This window comes from Gymnogyps californianus, chromosome 2 (genome assembly GCF_018139145.2).
Source record: "Gymnogyps californianus isolate 813 chromosome 2, ASM1813914v2, whole genome shotgun sequence".
Classification (NCBI taxonomy): Eukaryota; Metazoa; Chordata; class Aves; order Accipitriformes; family Cathartidae; genus Gymnogyps; species Gymnogyps californianus.
In genome coordinates this window covers 156,116,341-156,130,692 of record NC_059472.1, presented here as the reverse complement: position 1 = coordinate 156,130,692, position 14,352 = coordinate 156,116,341, and the positions used below count along the sequence as shown (strand labels likewise).

Below are 14,352 nucleotides of genomic sequence, written 5' to 3'. Positions count from 1 at the left end.
CAGCATAAATAAAGTGTGAAGTCAAATCTCGCTGCTCAAGAACACTTCAAGAAAGCAGGCTGAAGTGGTCGTATCAAAATGTTTATGAAGCAGCATGCCCCATCATAATAGGGCAGCTGCAGCACCATCGAGAGACTATAGAAACAGGGATAGCTCTAACAGCATGTTTATGATTGAACAGTGCTCATACAGTCATTACTGAAATTAATTTCTGGAAAGGATTAGCTAGTGGCTTGCTGATTAGATGAATTCTTACTTTTCAAATACCTTACAGATTTCCAGTGCATCGGACAGCTGTTTAGAGCATTTCAGCAAAATTGGGAGCTCAACAAAATAAAGGACATGTGGAAGGAGTTATGTATTTAAATTTCTAGTACTATAGAAAAATGTGCAATGACAGAGTAATACATGACTAAATTCTCTCAAGTGGAAAATGTCATGCTTTGTGTGGAGAGAGGGGGAAAAAAAGTGTGGAAGCCAAGGGAATTCTTAATTTTTAATCTAACTTGCCTTCCAAAGTGTATCAAGTAATTTGTAATTTATTTAAAACTCATGTATTTCAGTGCCTGCCCACTTACTATTAGTGTGAAGTAGAAAACAGGGATAGACATGCAGACTGCAGTACATGCCTGCATTCGGCTATCTTTCAAGTTTACGTCTTAGGTCTCTGTTTGGATCTCGTGTTTGCTGGAGATACGCAAAAAAGAACAGAGCGCAGGGTATAGTCAAGATCATAAACTGCTCCAGAATTCACTCAGGCTTTGCCTTTATCTGAAAGGATTTACAATGTAGTATGAGACAAGTCACTGAAAGTTGCTATTAAAAAAAGAAAGGGGAAAAAAAAATAAAAGAAAGAAAAAGGGAAATAAGAGTGTGTGTGTTTGGGATTAGGAATCCAGTAGCCTGACAGAGGCGACGCTGCTGCAGCTCCACGGCTCCCGGCCCAGCTGGAAGGAAGACCGAGCGCGTACCTGCAGTGGGAACATATGTGCACGGTACAGATACACTTGTGCATATGGCCAGCCACACAGACCCTCGACACTCAGATTATCCAGTAGCTGGCCCCTGGAGCCCCTGGTCTCCCAGTTGCATACATACACACACACATATGTATCCACAGATACATACACTGACATACAGTATGCACACACCGCAGTCCCTCTGGTTCCTGGCACACCAGACACATGGCCGCTGTGAATCTTTGCCCCTTGTCCTGTGGCAGGCACTTGGCTCCCTACGCACAGATGCAGAACAGACAGCCCCCTCAACCAGGAAAATGGTTAGAAATGGAGTTTAATAAGGCAGCACAGACTGTGGTGTTTGGGTGCACAGGCCACGGTCAGACACGTGTACTGACTAGCCTGCTGACATGCTACTGGCCTCTTTTATCCCCTTTTCTCTCCATTTCCCCACACTATTTCCTCCCTTATCCACCTTAATCCCTCCCTTTTCCCAGCTTTGGTCCTTTCTCTAAACATCCCGCATGTCCTCTACAATCCCAAGATGCTCTTCCCGGCATCCCATAAGGTGTCCCACACCCCTGCAGGCAGTAACCCCTTCAATCTGCAGGGTGATCCAGAGAGCTGCTCCTGTTGACCCATCTGGCCGGTGGCACTTCTGCGCCACAGGGCTGATGGCTCGCTGTGACGGCCTGGGGAGGACACAGGTCGGGGGCCCCTGGGCGCTGATCAGGCTACTGGGGCCCCTTCCCCGATCCTTGTTCTCTGCTTTGCGCTAACGGAAATCAGCCTTTAATCCCGTAACCCAAGAGTGAGGATGTATTTTGCCTTCGCGGTCCTACAGGGCACAAAACAAGACTGCTCTAAATCATACCAACAGGCCACTACTTGAGCCCCTGCTCACGGTTCGGTCTTTCTCCAGCAAGGCCTCAACTTAACCCAGTGTGCCGTTCCCCACGGCAGGGCCCTCCGGGGCCCCCCGAGGCCCGCCCGGGCCCCAGCCGCCCCGCCACCGCCCGCGCAGCACCCCGAGCTCACGCAGGCCGGGAGGGCCCCAAGCGGAGCGGGACTGGGGCTCCCCAGCCCTGGGGCCCGCACGGGCGTCGTGCGGCACCGCGCACCCCGGGGCCGGGGCCGGGACCGGGGCCGGGGCCGCCCTCAGCCCGGCCCTGCCTCCCCGCCTCCCCGGGGCGGCAGCGCGGGACTCTCGCGAGAGGGACCGCCTCTCTCCCTCTTCCGGCGGCGTGCGGCGCGGCTCCGGCGGCCGGCATGGCGCTCTACAACTTCAAGAAGATTACGGTGGTGCCGTCCGCCAAGGTACGGGCGTCGCCCGCGCGTCCCCTTCCCGCTCCCTGGGCGCCCCTCAGCGCGGGGCCAGGCCCTCCCGCCAGGCGGCGGCCGCTGCCGCGCGTGAGGAGAGCGCTGCCCTTCCCCCCCCTCCCCGTTCGCGCTGCCGGCGTGGCCTCGGCCTTCGCCTCCTCCCCCTCCCGCGCGACCCGTGGACTCGCCCTGGGCTGGTGCTCCTGGGCCTGGCGGCCTGTACCATGTAGGGTGGGGGGAGAGCGGAGGTCCTGTCAGAGAGGGGCACTGCGGCCTGAGGGGGGACCCTGGGGCTGCCTTGCCCCGCGGGGGTGTCGGGGTGGCCCCCACAAAAATCCCTCCTGTCTTCCAAACCTGTACTGAGCCTGATCGCTGCGCGCTCATTCAAAATAAAGTTCTCCTCTAGTCTAAGGAAGGAGCTTCAGTTAAAAGTATGGTGCGCGGAGCTCCTCGCGGGCTTCGGGCCTGCTGTGCTTCACCGCTCGGTACGGCGGGGGACGGGCCTGCCGACCCCCCCGGGCTTCGGTGGAGCCGGGGTCGCTTCCCGAGCCGCTGCTGTGACAGACGTGGAGGGGAAGCCAACCCTCAGTTAAGGGACGTGAAAACCGGAGAGGGAACGTGCAAATCGCTTGTTATTACCCGGAGATGGGAACCTATCCTAAAACATACGTTGGGAACCTATCCTAAAACACGTTGCAAACCACGTGTGGCGTGGATGCGCTTAACTGGTCTGCATGCTCCTCCACCAAAGTAAAATTTATGGCTTTGTAAGAAGTTAACAATTTGTGTAATTAGTCATGTTTTCTTGATTGCAGGACTTCATAGATCTGACGTTGTCAAAGACTCAGCGGAAGACCCCAACTGTCATTCATAAACATTATCAAATCCATCGGATTCGACATTTTTACATGCGAAAAGTCAAATATACTCAACAAAATTACCATGATAGACTCACTCAGATCTTAACAGATTTCCCCAAATTAGATGTAAGTGTTTTGTTGTTTGATTACAAAGGAACTTTGCTTTCATGGCATCAGGAATACTTCTTCAACAGCATATTGGTTTTATTCGGGTTTATTTTGGCCTGAGCAACATCTTGCTGATTCACTGTGTACATGATTTTGACTGATTCCCGGTAGATTTTACTGGGAGTAATGTTAGGCAAACTTGTTCTGCAAAAATAGTATGTTCCTACTAAGAAAGGAAGTCTGAATTGTGCCCATGAATGGTCATTGAAGGATGGGTTTTACAAGGTTTTAGCCGATCAAATATGTTTGCCAGAAGTTGCTGTTGAATGAAGAAAAAGAAAGTGTGGGTTTTTTGAAGTATGTTGTGTCCGCTTATTTCTTCTTTGTGTATGCGTATGTAGATTGTGCTTATGGTTAGTCTTCCCTAGAAAGTATTTGCAGGAAGTAAGAAATGTCCAAGTATATCACATTGCTTCCCATCTTCAGTTCTTCAGAAGTTTCTTTGACAACATAAACATTGTTGTTGGTCCCATAAAGGATAGTGGAAACACACTGCACATAGTCTTAACTTCCCAACAACTGCATCTGGATCCACGTGTCCAGTGGGGCTTTTTTATAGGCAGTTTTCTGCTCATGCTTAAATTGTTGACCTGCAACCATATTTTTTCCTGATGTTTTCATATCCAGTGAGTATTACTGCAGAATTCACACAAATATCTTCTGTGTTTTGTTTAACATCACATGATGAAATTTCTGCAAATAAATACATAAGTAGCTGAAATACTTTGTCTAAAAGATTTGAACTGAAGATGCTGCTTCCTTGGAAAGCTGAAGGATTTATTTGGGCATTGAAGAAACCCTTCTTATCCAGTCTTGCACAGAATTTAATGTAGCACTCAGAAAAAGGGAGGAATTAGTATTGTCACTGTGTTTCTGGTATAGTATGAATTTGCTTTTAGAAACTACTTCTGCAGGCTTCTTGCAGTTTCTTATTTTAAAAAAAAAGCGCCTTCAAAGTTGTAATACGAAGTATTTTACAAAGCAAAAGATCAAATGGAAACTCCATATGAATGAGTCCAAGAGGTGTTTGCAGAAGAAATTCAAAGCGATTAAGTTTTATGCATTTAATGACCAAGCAGATTGTTTTTCTTACATAAGATAGTAATGAAAACTGTTTGGCTTCCATTGTCATTTGTGTTGCTGTACTGGAGAAAAAAAATGAACTTACGTGGTTGCCAAGAAATAGTCATTTTAAAGAAGGAAAATATTAGGCTTAATTTTATTTTATGCTTTTGTTTTAGGATATTCATCCTTTTTATGCAGATTTGATGAATGTTCTCTATGACAAAGATCACTACAAGCTGGCTTTGGGACAGATTAATATTGCCAAGAATCTGATTGACAAGTAAGGGACATTAATTTCTTCAGTTTTGTACCTGCCTGGTTGATTGTTGGCTAAATTCTTATTTCTTGTCTCCACAGTGTTGCTAAAGACTATGTGCGGCTGATGAAGTATGGTGATTCCCTTTACCGCTGCAAACAGCTGAAACGTGCTGCTCTGGGACGAATGTGCACGATTATCAAAAGACAGAAACAAAGCTTGGAATATTTGGAGCAAGGTTTGTGTTATAAATAGGTTAAAATAAGGCATGTGAATTGGATGTAAAATTTATTCTTACACTTAATAACAGTTAGAAGAATGTGTTTGATGCAGAATATAGACACAGGAAACATAGAAATAGTTTCAAAATCCCCAAATACTTAGAATTTGTTTTTTAACTAAATAGTTTTCTCTTTGAAAAGTCTTTACATTTTGTGGTATTACTAACAGTTATAAAAAGTTTTTCTTTGCTTAAAAGTCTCAGCCATGCTTTTATTTATCGTTATTTTCACTAACGTATATTTGAAAAATAATGCTAAATGTTGTCCAAACATTACTCCTTACTTCAGGCTTATTATTCTTTCAGGTTATGTTGCCTGATTTGATGGGGTCATTCTAGCTAAAAGACAGTGGTCTTCATTTTTTAAATATTTACTAAGTTTCTTTTTTTGTTGTATGTAGATACTTGTGGAGTTTACAAACCATTATGCATTTTCATAAATGATCAATCGAATTATCATGTCAGAATAGTTATTAATCTGTACATAAACGATTCAGCATATGAATTTTTATTCCATTTCAGTAAAACTTAAATTATTGCAAATATTTAAAAAATCTTTTTAACATTTCAGTACGACAACATTTGTCTCGTTTGCCAACCATCGATCCCAATACACGAACTCTTCTGTTGTGTGGCTACCCGAATGTTGGAAAATCTAGCTTTATAAATAAGGTATGTGAATGTTTTTTTTTTAAATAATGCTGAGATACCATTTAATTAAAATAAGGTAACATTTAAACAATTTGATATCATTAATGGCACTGTCTGATGTGAGCGGTAGCAGATTCAAATGTGTAAGTAGAGGTTGAATGAAATTCCTGGAGGGATAAATGGAAAATTACAATAGATTTCACTCTTAAAAATCATTATCTTTTCCAAAATAGCATGTATCCCATTAACGTATTTTCTGATAGATAAATTCTTGCAGAGAAGCCAGAATAACCTTTTTTAGCTTTTTTTTGTAGCAAAGGAAGAGTATTATAATTATGATACACTGCTTGCAACTTCAGGAAATTTTCAGTAAATGTGTGTGAATGAATCTTGTTTTAAGGTTACAAGAGCAGATGTCGAAGTGCAGCCTTATGCCTTTACCACAAAATCTCTCTTTGTGGGACATATGGATTATAAGTATCTGCGTTGGCAGGTAAGAACTGTTACTATTTTGCATTTTCTTTAAAGAATTAACTGGTTGTAATCTGGTTTGCCATTTTGCAATGTGGGTTGCATTTTTGTGTCTTGATGAGACACACTATGTCTGAGAGCTGCTGTGCAAGGTACAGAGTGCCAAATGAGGGCAGTAGTCAAAATCTGTTCTAAAAACGTACACGTATGGGTGTGTTTTCAATTTGAGGGAAGAATGGAAATGGAATTACTGACTAAAGCCAGCTCACTTTTTATCACTGTCAGATTCTGGGCCAGGTTGGGGCAGGGCTTTCCTTACTTGTTCAATACTTGGAGTGTTGGTTATTCTGAAACCTCATTCTTCTCCAATTACTCCATTTTCACATGCTCAATTTGGCTGAGTTTACAGTCTTACTTATGACTGAAAGGAAAGAATATTGCTGTCTTAAAAAAGACGATGAGAAGTCAAGCACATGTTCTAAAATAGTGTATCAATTATCCTGTAATAACGCCTGACTTAATTGTGTTAATTTTAGGTAGTAGATACTCCTGGTATTTTGGATCATCCTTTGGAGGATAGGAACACCATTGAGATGCAGGCTATAACTGCGCTTGCACATCTTCGCGCTGCTGTGCTTTACGTGATGGACGTGTCTGAGCAGTGTGGGCATAGCCTGGAGGAGCAAGTAGAGCTCTTCAGAAATATTAAGCCATTGTTTGCTAACAAGGTAGGTTTGGTTTACATTATTAATAAACCCCAGGTTTTTATAGCATGATAACTTGAATTATGATTCTTTTTTTCTTTTTATTAGCCACTTATAATTGTTGCAAACAAATGTGATGTGAAGAGGATTGCAGAACTTCCTGAAGAGAGTCAGGTTAGACAACTTCTCCCACCTTTCTTTCTGTCTTCCAACATTTACAAAAATATTATGTGCAAGTGTTGTGGACGGCTATCATTTGTATTGGGCAAAAATTTCTACATGATCATTTCTTTATCTAACTGTTTAATAGAGTAATGGAAAGTAGCTTTCCAGGTCTTGACCCATATCTTTCTTAAGTACTGTCTAATGTATATCCTTGCCTGAATATCGTAAATGCCAAACAGAAAGCAAGTCCTTAGTGGTTTCAGAAATCTCTGATGCTGTGAGAACTTTCAATTGCTACTGTAGTTGGAAGTAAGACTGAATAGGCTTGTTCAATAATCATTTCAGTAAGAGCTCAGAGACAATGAGCGCTAGACTGAGCGGTGTTGCTGAACAGTTGCAGTAGGAGGTCCCAGTGGGCAACACGTCGTGTATATGCAGGGCTAATTCTTTTGTATCTACAAGTTCAAGGACACATAGAATTTGTGTTTATTTCACTCTTTTTTTTTTTCCCCCCTTATGTGTCATTTATAGGTGCCTTTTAGAAAGTAGTTATTTGCCTGTAAAAGAAGAAACAGATTAAATAGAACTGTAGTTGTAAAGTTTCTGTCATCTTTTCAGAAACACGGTCTAATAGAATAGTAACAAGTTGCATGTATTGATATTGGATTAAGATTTCTGTTCTTAATGTATCGGTATTTTAAGAAATGGGCAGAATGTCATTCTTTGGGGTAATGTTTCTATTTTAGAAAATATTTGAAACTTTCGAAGCAGAAGGATTTTCTGTAATAGAGACAAGTACTCTAACAGAAGAAGGTGTAATCCAAGTTAAAACAGAGGTAGGTCTCTTTTCTCTCAATTTCATTCCAAATGAACAGCTAACATTTTGCTTCATTTGTATGAATTTAATCTCAGTTAAACTGTGCATTATCGGGATAAACTTTAAGCATGTTATCCTTTATAGCCTGTTGAGCCTCAGTGGACTTGGGTGCAAATGGAAAATTATGTCTAATACAAATCATAATATTAAAAAAATTCGGTGAGTTTTTTCTGAGTCCTGTTGCTTTCCTTTACTGTCAGCTCATTGTAAAAAAAAAAAAAAAAAGGATTGTATGCATCTTCCCATGATACTTTTTATATAAAATAATTCCATGCTTTCTTGAGAGCTAGAGAGATAACCGATTAGACAGAAGATGACATGTGAAGCTAGATATTTGGGATTGAAAGCCTACTGTGTCATTTGTTGTATCAGGAAGGCTTCATTCCTTACCTAATGTTGCCCTGTGCACTTTCAGGCCTGTGACAGACTGTTGGCCCATCGTGTTGATACTAAAATGAAAGGAAATAAAGTGAATGAAGTATTGAATAGATTACACTTGGCCATGCCAACCAAAAGAGATAACAAGGTAGGCGACATGTTTACACTTTTTAGTGTATTTCCCAGTACTTCTTAAGTAGGATAAGAATTCTCTTGTCTTAACATGTGAACAGATTAATATGGTGAAATTTGCTTATTTTTTATCTATAACTGCCTTTGCTGGTGGGAGAGTCAGCTTGGGATTTTGTATGCTTTAGAAATACATTACTCTGCAATGGTGATTTATAGCATTATAAAAAAATTGATTCAAACTTTTTTCCCCCTTTTTTATGGGGGTGGATTGTTGCGTTAATTTCAGGAGCGGCTACCTTTTATACCTGAGGGAGCAGTAGCACGTAAGAAACGCATGGAAGTAGACACACCCAGGAGGAAATTGGTAAATGGCATCTCTTAATTAGGAAATCAGCAGATGGGTTTTAAATTTGCTATATTAACCCATAGATTTTAAATTAGATGGTATATAAAACCATGTGTGTCTTTGCAGGAGAGAGATCTTGAACTTGAAATGGGAGATGATTATGTTTTGGATCTTCAGAGTAAGTATTATATAAGAATCAGTATTATTATAAGCAGTAAAGTTTGGCTATTTCAGTCTTAAGGGAGAATACCTAAACCTGTCTCCCTTCAACTAAGTACCAATGCCACCATTTTATTGCATGCTATCCTTTACTTCTGTTCCAGAACTGGTGATCTTCAGTGACTGTTCATTGTTTCGTAACGTCACTCAGTTGTTTCCCAGTTTAGAGTCACAGACATATAATGACTGGTCTGATGATTCAAGTGTTTTTTCCCTTCCATTTTATATTATGCTACCTCATTAATTTTTGATGCTCTCTTTGTTAAGAAAGTATCAATATGAGAGAGACTGCATGTATTCTGTTTCAACTGGATATCTGTTTCTTATTATGGCTTGGCAGTAGGAAGGGGATCAGAAGTATTTGTGAATATGTCAGAGATGCTATCAAATTCTTGCCACTTAGGGATATGACTTTTTTTTTTTTTTAATTGTGATCTGAGTGTTGTTTCTGTCATTGAACATTCTTTGACATTATTTTTGTCTCTTTATTAATTTTTGTTATATTTCTAAGAATACTGGGACTTAATGAATTCATCTGAAAAATACGATAAGATACCAGAGATATGGGAAGGTCATAATATACTTGACTACATTGATCCAGATATAATGAAAGTGAGTTTTCCATTATTCTTTTTACACTTTTCTTGCCTCTTTATCCCTTTATTTGTTCAGTGTAAATTACTGTATTTGTAGATTAAAAACAGTATGTTGTGAGAACAAGTTCTTTTACATTGCCTGCACTTGCCATGGGAAAAGATACTGTTTTCTGAATGATCAAGGACAGCATTTCAGAAGAATGGAAAATTGCTTTACCTTGTCAGAGTGATGGTGATCTTACCTTTTCCATCCTAAAATACAAGGTTTGCAGGAGAAGTTATATTTCTTCATTCTTTGACTACAGCCAGAAGGAATGTAGCTATCGAACTTTATGGATTATTAATAACACGATATTCACCCATCAAATTTATGTCTACTGGAGTATGATGTTAAAGGAAATAGACTGAATTCTCAATTTATAACGTTTTTATTTAATAACAGGCACTGTTCTTATTTCTTGCTGGTTTTTATGGAGAAGCAGTGAGTGCAGACTACGGAGCCTGCCGGTTATGCAGTTGGGTTTATCTGAATTGTTCCAGACTCATGCTAAATGTAGAAAGAGAAGGTTTTTTTCAGAATGTGTTTCCAGAAACGGCATGGCTAGCACAGTTCACAGTATAGTACATCTGCATTCACGCAGTGGGCAGCTTTGGGGCAGTCACACAGATACAGCCAAAACTATAATGCGATGTGATCAAATAAGTCTGCGTAGTAGTGTGCCCCATAGGTTCACAGTAATCTCTATCCCCAACTGCATTAAGCGTGGCTGGAGGGGTCATTATCAAGTAAGGAGTTCCTTCTTTGAAGGGTCTGCATGCTGTCATGGCCCTGGGCCATGCAGAAATGTAATGTTGAGGATTGCAAGTCGAGGATTGCAAGTCAAGGATTTGATGAGCCTCTTGATTTTCATTTAATCTCTTCAAAATCTAAGAAACTGGAAGAATTAGAGAAAGAGGAAGAGCTGAGAGAAGCTGCTGGAGAATATGACAGTGAACCAGAAAGTGAAGATGAAGAAATGATGGAAATCCGACAGTTGGCACAACAGATCCGAGAAAAGAAGAAACTGAAAATCCTGCAGTCAAAGGAAAAAGATACTCGAGGTCCGAGGATGCCTAGAACAGCTAAAAAGGCAAGTATAGAATATATTCTGTAACAAAATCTTGCTGATCTGTAATAACTTTATGAAAACATATAACAATATCGGGCAGTGGAACTGATCACTTTTTCTCATGTTTGGCCCTCACTTGCTACTTGCTTCCTTCTGTCCTCCTAGGAGTTCTGGTCACTACTTAGTTGTGGAGGCCAAACCAAGTGAGTGATAGTAGCCCTTTTTGTTGTGTGTCACACAAGTGAGTCTTTTGTAAAATGCCATATATATTGCAGAAAAAGTTTTGAAGAATACAATTCAGCTCGTTTAATTGGGTTGCTGCATCGTATATTGTTATTATTGTTGTTTGTTTATTTAAAACTCAAATAATTAGGAGAATTATATAATTACTTAAAATCACAATCATGTAAAATTTGTCATGGGGCCCTCCCTATGCTGAAAAAGATTGTTTCTTTTTGGAAGCCAGGTACCACTCTTTCTCATGTCAGAATCTCTTGTGACCGGTCCAGGACAATCCAGTAGTAAACTGATAACTGGACATTTTGAGAAAATGAATCTAGCTGATTTTGCACCCAGTTTTTCTTACCTTCCCCAAAGTGTGTGCCTTTTGGGAGAGACGGAAACATTTCTGACTGAAATACCTCTCTTTGTCACCTTCCCCCAAAAAGGCAAACTATTTGAAAGATCTTTAGGGAATGCTGGGACATTGCAATCCTATGAAGAAGGATTTATGGATGAAGAGAATTAAGTTGCAATAAATGAAATGTGAAGTTATGACTTTCATTATCTGCTTGTGGGGTGTGCCAAAGGAATAAATACGTAGAGAATATAATGGGCTTATGGTGGTATATTAAGACAAAAAATAAGATAGAATGATACTTTTTTGAAAGAAACATGTTTTCTTAACTGTCTTTTTACAGGTCCAGCGGAAGGTGCTAGAGAAAGAAATGACTGATCTTGGACTCGACATGACTAATAAAGATGATGTAAGTTTTTGCTAATTAAACACAAAGTTCAATTTCATTACATGCTGAATTTCTTTGAGCACATTTGAAATGCCCATTACAGTTGGCACAAGAGAGAGGTGGGATCTATTAAGGAGAAAATAGGAAACCCAGATGAGGCAGTCAATACTGGAATTTTTGAGTGACGTGATCAAAACATGTTGGGTAGGCTGAAAAAATAAACTAACATTCATCAAGGATCACATATATATATGCACTGCTTCCTATTAGAACTCTTTTGGAATTTGTATAGGATTGAAGAACGGGGTTTGGCTAAACATACTTCTTAGTTTTCAAGTCTGCTTTGGGCTGCTGTTGGATGAGACACTACTATGTCAGAAATAGTAATAATGACAGATCAGGCTTATCTTTTTACGGTTCATAAATTCTGTGAGTTGTAATTGAAGTTTTTGAGGCCAACTGGCATCTTTAGATGTAAGGCAGCTAAAGTACTTCAAACATAGATTTGCCTTCGGGAGACATTTCGTTTTATCAGAAATTAAAAAAAAAATCCATTTTGTACAGCAAATCCAGCAGTCTTATGGCTATTTAGATCTTGAGACCTCAAATTCTTTCACTAAACAAGGAGTTAGGAAACAAGGAATGGCAACACTACACATCTGAAGCAGGCATTTATGCTTCTCAGAGCTGACATGCCATGTTGATTTAGGAGCGAGCTCAGTGAGGAGGAATTTAATACTTGTGCTGTAGGATGGTAAGTCTTCACGTCTGAAATTCTTCAGGGCTTTGTCCTGCAAGCAGGACACTAATCAGGGTAGGTTTCTTCATTGCTTTTTTGCTGTTGCAAAATTGCTTCAGTATTGCTATCCATTAATTTGTCTGTGTCTTTTTATCCATTACTTATGAATCTACTCAGAAAAAAATCAGAAAACTTGAGTTAATAACTGTGAAAAGAATATGCTGATATTCACCGAAATTTGAATATTACTGTAGGACAGAAAGGCAGTGACCCACAGTTGACAAGGTCTTCATGTTACTGTGGAATAACCAATAGAATGTATCACAGCAGTCCACTGCCTGTTTTTTCGTATTAGTCTCATTAGAAATGGAGCATGCCTGAGCTGATTGTTTCTGGTTTTAATGATTAAAGTGATGTTCTGAATTTCAGGCACATTACGTGAGAAGGTCCCGTAGTGTTACGAGGAAACGTAAACGTGATGAATCTGAAACCCCTAAATCTGTGGCACGCAGTCGCAGCTCCTCTCGCACACCACGGGATGTTTCTGGTCTTCGTGATGAAAAGGTTTGTTGAAGTTATTTACCTTTATAGGAATTAAACCAGCATGATTGTACTTAAACCAGCTTCTGAGAAATGTCATACTAGGCTCATTGTTTGTCTAGAGTTCATCTTTCTTCTCTTTGCAGCTTCATCTTCTTTTCATTTGAACTCTCTATACTTCAAAAATGCCTAGTTCATTCTTACAAATAAGACGTAATAATACAGACTAAGAAAGTACATTTTAAATTTTTGTCTCTAAATGCAAGTATGAAGGAAGAGTTCTACAAACTGTGGAGTTCCACCTTTATTAAGTTAGGAATTCCAGGGGTAGCGCGATCATCTTGTTAGCGTACTGGAAACAGAAGAGTTTCACTAAGGAGGATTAGTGATACTTGCAGTGATACTGTTCCAGAGTTGCAGATGGTGGCATATGTTGGGTGTTAGTCAATGTCCTCGTTAAAATCATCTAGCTTAGTCGTTTTTTAAAAGGTAAAGCTAGTTACCTGAGTTACTGAGGAAGTAACTGCACATTTGTTTTTAAATAGATGGTGAAGAAGGTCAAGACTATGGCAAAGAAGGCTCAAAAGAAAATGAATCGCCTGGGCAGGAAAGGAGAGTCGGACAGACACATATTTGACTTGAAGCCAAAACATCTGCTGGCTGGAAAGAGAAAATCTGGTAAAACACAGAGAAGATAAGCAGTCTTCTGAATGAAAACTAATTAAAACTAAGTTTATTAAAACTAATTTCTAGTCCTGTCTTCCTTTTTAGTCATACAGAGCATTTAAAAAGTACATGGTTTGTGTTAGCGGTTAAAATACTTGAAGCTCAGAGAGGGAAAGTTCCAAGACCTTGATCTTGCACTTCTAAGTAATACCATGAGAAATTTGTCGATACCAGTGGCAGAAACCACTTCTAAATAGACATGAAAAATACTTCATTCCATTTTCTTACTCCTGACTTTCATGTAGCAGTAAAGCATTTAAAGTTCTATGTAAAACTAGCTTTAAAATGAGGTTAAATTTAGAAATGTGAAGTATTTGTTAATGGAGCTACCATCAGAATTAAGAATGCACAGCTTTGTAAGGTGCTGCATCAGTAAGGTTTGGTTTTCTGTGTGCAAGTTAATTCTTTGATGTATAGTAAGTGACGACTGTGTGTTGCAGGTGAAGGCTGAAATTGGTGGGGAGGTAATGGGAGGCTGACAAGCACTGCACAAAGGTAGTGCTCCTGCACTGGGCCAGTTTTGAATGAATGGGAGAAATGCTGCCAGTCTAAACGGTGACTGAAGCTGGAGGAATCATTGCGGTTTTAGTACTGACCTGCCATCTGTGATAACCTAAACCAGCGTGGGCAGGGAAGGTTACAACTTCCGTACAACTTTTAGTATTTCAGATACATAGAAAAGGAGGATCAGACTGAAATTTTGTCCTGAATTCCTGTCAGTTATGCTACTGTCATCCTCTGCTTAGGAAGACCTCTTCAGAAGCTGATAGACAAAAATTCTGTATCTGTTCAAGGCAAAATATATTGTCAGACGTGAAATACTCCC

General features: G+C 40.2%; 1 protein-coding gene across 2 annotated transcripts; it reads left to right on the top strand.

Moving 5' to 3' along the window:
• The first annotated feature begins 2,223 nt into the window (after nt 1-2,223).
• Nucleotides 2,224-13,537, top strand: GTPBP4 (GTP binding protein 4). Of its 2 annotated transcripts, XM_050891268.1 has the most exons (17): nt 2,224-2,276; nt 3,095-3,265; nt 4,549-4,652; nt 4,730-4,866; nt 5,480-5,580; nt 5,960-6,052; nt 6,567-6,758; nt 6,843-6,908; nt 7,646-7,735; nt 8,192-8,302; nt 8,573-8,650; nt 8,759-8,810; nt 9,363-9,463; nt 10,380-10,577; nt 11,477-11,542; nt 12,690-12,824; nt 13,346-13,537. In XM_050891268.1, exons 1-17 carry the CDS (start codon nt 2,229-2,231, stop codon nt 13,496-13,498), a joined length of 1,896 nt encoding a protein of 631 aa, XP_050747225.1. In that variant the 5' UTR covers nt 2,224-2,228; the 3' UTR covers nt 13,499-13,537. The 2 variants fall into 2 exon arrangements, with proteins under 2 accessions (XP_050747225.1, XP_050747226.1); XM_050891269.1 differs by lacking the exon at nt 8,573-8,650.
• Nucleotides 13,538-14,352: the final 815 nt, after the last annotated feature.